The following is a 10,590-nucleotide window of genomic DNA, read 5'->3' on the forward strand; positions in this document are numbered from 1 at the left end:
CCAGAACCTCCCGTGACACTTTGGAACAAATAGTCGCTGAGGCGTGTCATGGGCGCAGTGTTTTTATTGGACCGGTCATCTTTTCTTCCAGCATCCAACTTCTTCCTCAACTGCAGACTGACCGCGACGCATCTGGACCTTTACGCACACAAACTGCTAGATCACGTTGGGACACGCAAAGCTGTAACATCAGGAAGTGCTCAACTGTCCCAAGGGTCGCCAGAGGTAAATCGCCCACGTATCTGTATCTATTGCTGTGGGTTTTCTGTTTACGATACTATGTTGTTAATTTTATCGAGTGCACTTTTTCAAAATGTGAGCTGTGACTGCTGATGTGAAGTATTAGTTGTTTGCGCCTCTCAGTTGTTCTCATCTTCCTGGCTGCTGCTACGTATTTATGACGAAAACAGCCTATTTTTGTTACAAGATGCTGCTGTTTGTTACATAAATACAGGAAATTGAACTTATCTCTAAAATCAGTTGAACTGCCATTTTACCATGTGAGCCACGATGACAGGGTTAAAATCACAAGACCAAGTTTGAAGGGGTGTTCCCTCTTCATTTGTCAAAAACCGGTATCCACTTGTTTGTTAATATTGTGGTGTATTTACTCTTAGAATATGTGCCAAAATTGCCATCATATAAATTACAACAGCAACATTGTGGACCTGATCGTCATCACAGGGGTTCAAAGAAAAACAAAGTTAGTAAATAAAGCCTTAGTTCAAGCAAGTGTGAATCAGCTGACTACAAATACAAGACCTAGGTGTGAACAGACTGAGCTCAGAGGCAGAATGCACCTTTACAAGGCTCTGGAGGGGGCCTGGGGTTTAACTTATGAAATGGTGACATATGTTTTCTAAGGAATGTTAAAGGCGCACAAGGAAACAAGGAAAGGTTTGGTGGAAGCTCTACCACCTGCTTGTCTCCATGGAGATGTATTGCTCAACCTGAAATGTTCTTTACTGCATGGCATTACTCTTACCTAAAGCACTTTGAATCATGTGTACGAACTGTGCAAGACAAATAAGATGTGCTGATGTCACCAGGCCAAATTACAGATCAGATCTGTGCAGAAGCTCACAGTAAGAATGTATGTTTTGCAAGGTATTATTTATGAGCACGAAACACCCTTAATGAAACAAAGGCAGGATGGATACATTTAATGCCATACTGTGGAACATCCCAGGAAAATCAATAACTTCTTCATGGAGACAAACTCCCAACCAAAAAAGTTACATCTGGCACCTTTTAGTTGGCTAATTATGAGATGATGAGATGAGATTATTTCAAGCCAAAATTAAATCATATGTTTTATGTCACAGTTTTTCTCTAATACCTCAGCACACATGACGGAAGCTCTGTGTAACACTTCAGTGCATATTACAGTGGGTGTGAGAACATAAACTGTAATGTCTGTGGGCCCTTGCCACATAATTAAGGACACTAGTTTCAAGAGCTCATAATAGATTGGCTCACTCTGATGGTCTGGATAGGGGTGGGCAATTTTTATAGAATCTCTATCATGTTTTGCGGTACAGCTGCAATATTCAGAAATGCTAAAACATATTTATAAATGTCATGGTTGAGGTTCAGGTATTGCCATTTAAAACATGAATGGACAATAAAATTAAGTACAGAAGTTCAGAGGTGCCGCTTAAACGCTTGTTTGAAAGATTGCACAGCTGCATTTATTTTTACTCAGACGGTTGTACAGATGTGGACATATTTTGCAGAAGCAGAAGTAACTTTTCTGTTTCATTCTGTACATTCAGTGCCCGCTTAATGCAATACATACTTCCATTTTTTTGTTTTATTATTATTGACCTATTTTAGTTTTAAATTGCCTTAAATTGCCACTGTTTGGAGTTATATAGGCTTTGGGAAAGTCAGTTGTGACTCAGTGGGAAGAGCAGTCATTGATCTTGAAAATCTTGACTTGTTATGTATTTATTTATTTCATCCATAAAGTATAAAAAAGACATTAACAGTGTCATAAAGAAATTAATGAAAAGGAGCAGAAAGAAGAGACGTCTTATGCTTTCTGCTCACTTTTCCAGACACTATATTAACACTGTTGTTACTTTAGATCATTTCAAACTAATACATTTAATTTCAATCACAAATAGTAATCAGTTTCAAAGATAAAACTGAAGACTTGAAGCTTTTAGATTTCCTTTTGTGCATGTTGTTTTGGTAATTTGGATTTTAAAGAGAGATTTTGTATTTGTTGTCTGTCTTTGGTGATTTGTTTTTACAGACTGGTGCTAACATCATTCACCATGTCTAATGAGCACACGCCGCTGCTCACCTCTGGGGTGTGTGGACTGACCAGAGCGACCTGCGGCATGGCCCCTGAGACCTCCCCCGAGTCCAGTCCTCAGTGTAGCTCGGCCCCCCCCACCAAAGACCCACGAAGACTCAACACTTTCTTTGGAGTCATGGTGCCAACTATCCTGTCCATGTTTAGTATTGTGCTCTTCCTCCGAACTGGCAAGTGGTAGATTATAATTATAATAGTACAAAGCAGAACTGACAGTACAATGGTGACTGAAATTAAAAATTTAAATTTCCTCTGTAAAGGGAAGTAAATGGAAAAAAAATAGTTATGCATGTATTTAAGTAGGATTAACATAATCTGAAATCATTTATGTACCAAAAATGTCAGTCACTATTATGAATGGTAAAAAGTTCTCAGAAACTCATAGTATAGCTTGTTTTTTATTGTTAATTGCTATGACAATATTTCATAATTATGAAACGCATGAATAATATGATTCTTATTTAGAAGTTAGTATTTCAAGCTTTCCTCAAATGTTCGGGTTCCTGGACAGTTTTAGAATGTGCACTCTGAATAAATCTAAATGCATAAAGATCACAGTAAAATGTTTTGCTTTGTTTTTTCCCCCAAAATTGTTTCAGTGGTTTTATAAGGTTTTGATGTGCTGGGGTGATTCAGACTAATGTGATTTCTGTCTGACAGGGTTTGTGGTCGGTCATGCAGGGTTGCTGCAAGGTCTGTTAATGGTAGTTGTAGCCTACACTATCATTTCTCTCACGATCCTGTCCATCTGTGCCATCTCCACCAATGGAGCCATAAAGGGCGGAGGAGCGTACTGTATCCATCAGACATGGTGTACAAAATATACTGGTAGCCCTTTATTATATGAGAAGGGGTAGAAAAGTAACTAATTACAAATACTCTAATTACTGTAATTGGGTCAGTTTTTGTGGGTATTTGTAGTTTTTGAGTAAATTTTTCAAATTGAACTTTTAAGTATCATTACTGGCATGTAATTGTATTAGTTACTGAGTACAGCACAACCATGGCTGTCTCACTGCTGTTTCTGCTTCTGTCTACACTTGATTGCCTTCACTCAAAGAATATGTGGATTATAGTATAAACAACTGTTTAACACTAAATAAAGTTAACTTTGGTAATTGTTGATAAACAACTAATCTAAAATGCTACTACCACTGCATTAAAATTTAACTAGTAAATATTATTAAAGTAGTATTTATCTTGCATAATTATTTCATTTTGGAAGCAGTATTTGTACATTGTGTATTTTAGCCGCGTAACTGTACTTATACTTGTATAGAAACTTTCCCAAACCATATGAGAACATGTGAAGGCTCCTTAACCAACTATAAACAGACATGATCAGTCGGTCACTGGGCCCAGAGTTTGGAGGCAGCATTGGTCTGATGTTTTTTCTTGCCAAAGTTTGTGCTTGTGGAGAATATGTTCTTGGTCTCGTAGAAGCTATTTTGGACGTGTTTGGATTTGACCCAGGTATGTTTGACATTAAGGGGTGGTTCAATCCCTCCTCTGACCACGGTATTCTGTTTTTGTGTTTTTGGGCAAGACATTTTTCCATCTTTGTTATATTTTTACTAGGTTATTCAAGTTAAAAGTGTATTGAAAAAATGCCATAAATTACACTTACTCATAAATGTTATCCTTCTTGTAGATTCCTCAGTGTCGGAGAGTGTGCGGGTGCTGCCTCAGGGGTACTGGTACACGGTTCTGTACTCCTCTGTGATCCTGCTGCTCTGTCTGATTGTGTGTCTTGTGGGGGCACACATCTATTCGCGCACAGCCTTTGTCATCCTCATCGTGGTCACTGTTTCTTTACTGTCCGTATTCATCAGCTCTGTGGCTGTCAAACCCATGAGCTTCAACATCACACACCCAGGCCCAGGCAATGTTACCTTGCACATCAATGCTAGCTACACAGGCTATAGCGCCAAGACTCTCCGGGACAACCTTTACTGTGAGTCTGCATTTTGGATCTCGGATGTAAGTTAATTGATTTTGAAGTCCATGTTTATTTTTTTATCATTTCCCTTTGCAGCTGGATATTCATTGGATTACAGCACCAACTCTATCATGTCCTTTGCTACAGTTTTTGCAGTCATGTTCACAAGTTGCACAGGAATCATGGCTGGTGCCAATATGTCTGGTGAGTGGTTAATGTACAATAAACCTATAATGTATTGCTTTCACAGATTGTATTGTATAATGCACAAGGATATTGTCTGGATAAAGATAATGTCATTGGAATGTTTGTACTATAACTGAAAAGAAAATGCCATCAGTCATTTTTAAATGTCCATTGTTGTAGAGTGATGCACATTTGACTTCAGTTGTCATCTTTTCAATGTTTATACCATCTGTCCTTAAAGGCGAGCTGAAGACTCCAAGTGTTTCCATTCCCAGGGGCACCGTGGCAGCCGTCCTCTACACATTCACAGTCTATGTACTTCTCTTTATGATGGTCGCTGCCACGTGTGACAGGTACACTGAACAGACTGATTTACATAGTGATTTAATTAACTTAACATTTCAAATAATGTTTTTATTATTTACAAAATATAGGACTTTGTTGATTCAAGATTATGGGTTCCTACAGAAGATAAACCTCTGGCCACCTTTTGTGACTATTGGCATTTACTGTGCCTCTCTGTCAGCTGCTATGTGTGCTATGATTGGAGCATCACGTATACTTCATGCTCTTGCTGTGGATCATCTCTTTGGTAAGAAGTAAATCAGAGACATGAAAATATTTCTTCAAGTCCTCACTCTTGTTTTTGCTGTAGGTTTACCTTTAGCCCCAGCTGCTGTGAAGTCCAGCTCTGGGAACCCATGGGTGGCAGTACTGTACACCTGGGCTCTTGCTCAGGTCTGTTTATTTAGTTTTAGTGTCACAGCAGTACATTTTGCTGTAAACTGATTTTTGTGTGTGTGTGTGTGTGTATTTTTAGGCTGTAGTATTTGCAGGTCAGCTGAATTCTATAGCCAGTCTGGTGACAGTTTTCTACCTTCTGGCCTTTGCTGCAGTGGACTTGGCTTGTTTGGCTCTTGAGTGGGCATCGGCACCAAACTTTAGGTACAAATGCCATAGTATTTCTAAATTTGCAAATCTATGTTGCAATTTGTGGTCAGTGAAACATCTAAATTTAATGTTACAAATGTTCATACTGTCAAATTAAATTACTAACAAGGGTTAAATCAAATAAAACCAAATAAAACCAAACCAAATATGTAAGTTCACTGATTTGTAATGTAAATAAGTATTACTGTTCTCAGTTCTGGTTTCTAAATATTTTAGATTTCAGTTTCTTTCAGATTTCTAATTAAAATAGTCATTTGTGTCTCATTTCCCTTTTTATAGACCCACATTTCAGTACTTTTCATGGCACACTTGTCTGCTGGGCATCCTAAGCTGCCTTGTCATGATGTTTGTCATAAACCCTGTGTACTCATCGGGTAGCATTGTTCTGCTGTTGCTCTTACTGCTTTTCCTGCACTACCGGTCCCCCACCAGCAGCTGGGGCTACATCAGCCAGGCCCTCATCTTCCACCAGGTATTAATACAAATGTTATGTTTTTTGTTTTAAAATGCAAGTAATCATTTGACTAACTGAATAAAAAAACAAAAATAATAAATGGCCCCTCTAGTGGTTATAATGTGTTTTTGTAATTCTGCCACAAGCTAGTCACAAGCTATCACATGCTGAGATAAATGTTGTTGCTTTGGAAAGGGATGTCATATCTATGTAAATCACTACACTTCTAGCAACAATGATGCATGTAGCAAGCACAGAAAGGATAAAAACATTTAAACTTATTTAGAACAATCAGAAAAACACAGAAGAAGGTGAAGAGTATATGTGACATGCTGTGTGAGGATCCACATGAAGAAACGAGCACCCCCTTAGCCCATCTTACCAAAAATCTCTGTAGCCCCATCATGGACATGGGTTACATGTAGATTGCTCTATTTTTACTACCACTTTAAAGTTTATTTTAAAATATGTTACAAGTACGAAAAATTATTTCAAATCTAACCTATAAATCAAATGAACCTTGTCACATTTCCATCTGTGTTCAGGTTCGTAAGTACCTGCTGATGCTGGATGTGAGAAAAGACCATGTGAAGTTTTGGAGGCCCCAAGTTCTGCTGATGGTGGCCAACCCGCGCTCATCATGTCAGCTCATCCTGTTTGTGAACCAGCTGAAGAAGGGAGGCCTGTATGTCCTAGGCCATGTGCAGCTGGGAGATCTGGGTAATAATCTGACACAATGGACATCTGCGACTAGTGTTATCAAATTATATTTATATTACACAGTCACTTATCTGTTTGCCTAAAGTCAGCCCTGGAGAAATAATATGGCACAATGTATGCAGTACCGTCTCTTCTATTTCAGCTTATTGCTACTTTAAAGTATTACATATTTTTTGCTTAGGTAAATGTAAAATGTGATGATTTATTAAGAATTAAGATTTTAAACTTAAAAAAATAAAAATATAAATCATTTTAAGAGTAACCAAGTAACTATTTCACAATTTCAGCCCCCTATTGGCCTCTCAAAGAGTATTCCAAAGTATTACCCCAATAGATGGCAATGCCTGAATAATGGTAACTGTTTTAATGGTTATGTCTTTCTCTAAATAATGATTGACTGATTGATTGATTTACATGAAATAATGGAACACAATCAAATACAAAAATAGAAGTCTTTAAGTCAGACCTGTTGATTTGCTCCCTCCCCTCTGCATTTTCAGACTCGCTGCCATCAGATCCAGTGCAACAGCAGTACAACTTTTGGCTCAGTCTAGTGGATAAACTGGGAGTCAAAGCTTTTGTGGACCTAACCCTGTCTCCATCTGTGCGGCAAGGAACACAGCATCTCCTGCGTATCACAGGACTGGGTGAGCACGTGCTTGTATGGTATCATTTTATATGAAGATTTAGGATGTATAAATGATGTTATCTTAGTCCTCAAAGTGAGAATAATAGATAATGTGGGTTTAAAGAAAAAACTGTGGATTCAAATGTAATTCTTCATTTAATGTGCATTAATTGCACTCTGTGTTTCTGTCTCAGGGGGGATGAAGCCCAACACCCTGATCCTGGGATTCTATGACAGTTGTATTCCTGAGGACTTCTTCCTGCAGGACTCGGCCTTCTGTAGTGCCTCTATGGAGCAGGGCACTGAAGAGGAGTATAATTTCGGGGTGGACCTGCCATCACTGCAAGCTCATTTCCCCCCAGTGCGACATGTAGAGAGCCCCCGCTGGCTTTCCCCTGAGGAGTATGTGGGCATTATTTCAGACGCTTTAAAGATGAACAAGAATGTGTGTCTGGGACGATACTTCTTCCAGTTGGAGGGTGAGGAAAAGGACAGTAAAGTGGATGGATCTAACCGCACTATTGACGTGTGGCCTTTGAATCTGCTGCAGCCCGCTAGCTGTGATTATGAGGACGTGTGCAGCCTGTTTCTGCTACAAATGGCCTGTGTTTTAAACATGTCCACTAGGTGGCGCCATGCTCGCATGAGGATCTTCCTGAATGTGGAGACCAAGTCGGGCAGTCAGGCCTGGGTGGTGAATGAGGAGACTTTTCGGGAGCTACTGAAAAAACTAAGAATTAGAGCCTCAATAAAGATAGTCCCTTGGGACTCAGTAGTGCATCATGCTCTGCCTCAGGGGGAGCAGGCCCAACCCCTGTCTGAGGACTTTCTGACTGCTGTCAACAGCCTGCTCAAAGAGCATAGCTTACAGGCTGCAGTGCGCTTCCTATACCTGCCCCGCCCCCCAACCCAACCTGGCCAGGCCCAGCAGTACATCAGCCAGCTGGAGACTGTTACTAACCGCCTAGGACCAACACTGCTGATCCACGGTGTTACCCCAGTCACATACACGGACCTCTGAGAACTGTACTACAGATACATGCTATCTGTACTCAATATAACTTCAATGTAATAGGTGCCAAAGAGGCACCTGTCATGCTCCTACAATGATGTGGACTTTAACATTCAACCACTTTAAACAAATAGGATATGTCCTAATACTTGAAGACTTCCAGACTAAGAACTAAGATATGTGTATATTGTATAGCTAATATATAAATTATAACATTCAGGGCAGTGCCAAAGTCTTTTTAAGGTAAGAAGTAAGGTAGGCTACTCATTCCTTTTAAACTGATATAACTGTTGTTAAAACATTTAAATTGTGTTTGATTAAAAGGGAAACATTTGACAAAGGTGCATGCACTTAAAAATAAATAAAACAATAATTATTAATGTTTTAATGGAACGGCAGAAGTCATGTTAGCCATTATTCCTCCTTTTCCAGAATCTTCTGTATGTCATTTTCACATGGGCTCACGTAAGAGGTTTTTCTTAACTGTCGGATCAAGAAAGAGGACATCCGCAACCAATCAGGCAGCAGAACAGTGACAGCCAGACTCTATAAAACATATAAAACAAAAAATATTACAATTACAACTACTATGTGAGAGCTTAGTCCATACGCCCACATTTCTGCAAACTTGATAAGATATACCTGTAGTGCATGGGACAGACAACCACTGGTGTAGCTGGAATAACCCACAGTGTTTAAAGCTTCATCAGCAAATTCTTGAGCACTTTTTATGAAGCGGTTTACAGGTATGTGTTTAGTCATATTAGTCAACACTAGCATGGGGGCCACACACTAAAAGAAAATGATTGATTAATACATATTTTGTATGTATTTTTCTGTATACTTCTAACTTGGATCTTATGAACAGTCCACAGTTGTTGACCAATACCTGAACAATGATTCCCTTTGATTTATACTCAGCATGAAGACATTGAGAAAAATATGTGACAAAAAGCTGAAAAGAAATGGACAATGGAAAATAAGTAAAGTACATTTTAGGGCTCTGTTACAGTTACTGAAATGTTAAAAACCTTTGTTGCAGAATAAAGGGAGAGCAAAGGCTGTGGACGGACACCGGTTTGAGATGAAATGTTGATAATTAAGCCTCGTCCTCTGAAAAGACAAACACAGATTAGACCATAGACTCTATTACAGTCAGTATAAATATTTGTATTTACTTTTACCTCATAACCATATGTGGTAGAACAATCTTGCTCATCTGCAAACCACATAAAAATGTAATTAAATTTTAAACAGTATATGAATTTATTGGCGAGAGTGGTGTTACCTGAGTGATAGACAGCATGTTACAGTTGACAATATCAGTGATTTTCTGAGGACAAGAAATCAGTTAGCGACTTGTTTGTATTTATATTTATGTTCAGACCCAATTTTTGACATACCTTGTGAGCATCGGGTGTCTCCAGGAAATAGGCAAAGTGTTCAGAATAGGCCATTCCTACATTATTAACTATAAATGACACAAACACAGAAGATGCAATCTCAAAGATGCAATCAAAAAGATCAGTTATACACTTTAATGCCACACAAAAGCCATACCCAAGATGCCTATTTCCAGATCTTTCAGTGCCTTGGCAATTTTAGGATAGACGTTATGTCCATCAGTAAAGTCCACTCTGATGGTGCAAGTCTTTCGGCCATAAATCTCCACTAAAAGAAAGAGTGAGTGTTAAATAAAAATAAATGGCAAATAATAGAAAAATAATAAAAACATTGTAACATTTCAGATATAATTAACCTATCAGTTTAGCCACTGTATGAAGCTTATCTTCTGATCGACTCAACAGCACAATATCCAGACCTCTGCGTGCTAGCTGCAAGTAGACAGACTGGTTTAGTGGCACTTAAGAAATGTTTAATTAACAAAATAATAATTACCTCAATAGCATATGCTTTGCCAATGCCAGAGGTGGCACCTGTCACCACTGGGTAAAACGACATTACATTAAGATATTAGATTTATTCAGCGCATCTTTACACTACAATAAAAAGTCAGTTGCACAAACATCCTGTTGTTTAGCATCTTTATGAACTACAAACACGTTTTATTGTAAAGTGTCTTACCAGCCCATTGACCATATCTTCTTAAATCCACTTGCCAAAACTGAGATAAAATATATTGTCTGAACCCTCTCCAGCATCTCCAGAGCAGCCTGAGCATGTGCCATAGCACTGACAACCCTCCGATAATGGCCAAAGTGTCTAAAAGCTGCATGGTGCACAGGCAACTAAAGTAGGTCAGAAACAAGATTTTAAAGACATGTTTTGAATGGAGAGGATAGCAAACTGCCCCTCCCAGTTGTCCTGCTCCTGATGCTCCACCCATAATTGACATCAGACACTTCATAAATCCTCA

The 10,590-nt window shown here is 38.8% G+C and overlaps 2 protein-coding genes across 2 annotated transcripts; one reads left to right on the plus strand and one right to left on the minus strand.

Moving 5' to 3' along the window:
• slc12a9 (solute carrier family 12 member 9) lies at window positions 1–8,606 on the plus strand. Its single transcript, XM_020922827.2, has 14 exons — window positions 1–225; window positions 2,261–2,493; window positions 2,984–3,118; window positions 3,659–3,796; window positions 3,975–4,277; window positions 4,359–4,466; window positions 4,690–4,801; window positions 4,883–5,040; window positions 5,104–5,186; window positions 5,269–5,393; window positions 5,679–5,871; window positions 6,399–6,573; window positions 7,074–7,220; window positions 7,396–8,606. The coding sequence occupies exons 2-14, from the start codon at window positions 2,283–2,285 to the stop codon at window positions 8,220–8,222; spliced, it is 2,715 nt and encodes a 904-aa protein (XP_020778486.1). The 5' UTR covers window positions 1–225; window positions 2,261–2,282; the 3' UTR covers window positions 8,223–8,606.
• A 21-nt stretch (window positions 8,607–8,627) lies between these two features.
• On the minus strand, window positions 8,628–10,581 carry hsd20b2 (hydroxysteroid (20-beta) dehydrogenase 2). Its single transcript, XM_020922828.2, has 11 exons — window positions 10,299–10,581; window positions 10,113–10,159; window positions 9,973–10,048; window positions 9,774–9,884; window positions 9,617–9,684; window positions 9,502–9,546; window positions 9,398–9,432; window positions 9,245–9,326; window positions 9,103–9,168; window positions 8,856–9,005; window positions 8,628–8,759 (listed from the first exon to the last, which is right to left on the minus strand). The coding sequence occupies exons 1-11, from the start codon at window positions 10,579–10,581 to the stop codon at window positions 8,628–8,630; spliced, it is 1,095 nt and encodes a 364-aa protein (XP_020778487.1).
• Between the last annotated feature and the right edge of the window lie 9 nt (window positions 10,582–10,590).

This window comes from Boleophthalmus pectinirostris, unplaced genomic scaffold, assembly GCF_026225935.1.
Source record: "Boleophthalmus pectinirostris isolate CB_2022bp ecotype Guang Dong unplaced genomic scaffold, ASM2622593v1 HiC_scaffold_12, whole genome shotgun sequence".
NCBI classification, from domain to species: domain Eukaryota; kingdom Metazoa; phylum Chordata; class Actinopteri; order Gobiiformes; family Gobiidae; genus Boleophthalmus; species Boleophthalmus pectinirostris.

What these genes read in the sequence shown, in the direction of transcription:
- slc12a9 (XM_020922827.2), top strand. Translation starts at nt 2,283, where the DNA reads ATGTCTAATGAGCACACGCCGCTGCTCACCTCTGGGGTGTGTGGACTG. An exon ending in AAAGGGCGGAGGAGCGTACT is followed by an intron (nt 3,119 to 3,658) that starts GTATCCATCAGA and finishes AACTATAAACAG; the next exon opens with ACATGATCAGTCGGTCACTG. An exon ending in AGGCCCTCATCTTCCACCAG is followed by an intron (nt 5,872 to 6,398) that starts GTATTAATACAA and finishes ATCTGTGTTCAG; the next exon opens with GTTCGTAAGTACCTGCTGAT.
- hsd20b2 (XM_020922828.2), bottom strand. Translation starts at nt 10,581, where the DNA reads ATGAAGTGTCTGATGTCAATTATGGGTGGAGCATCAGGAGCAGGACAA. An exon ending in CTACCACATATGGTTATGAG is followed by an intron (nt 9,327 to 9,397) that starts GTAAAAGTAAAT and finishes TTGTCTTTTCAG; the next exon opens with AGGACGAGGCTTAATTATCA. An exon ending in CCCTTTATTCTGCAACAAAG is followed by an intron (nt 9,169 to 9,244) that starts GTTTTTAACATT and finishes ATTTCTTTTCAG; the next exon opens with CTTTTTGTCACATATTTTTC.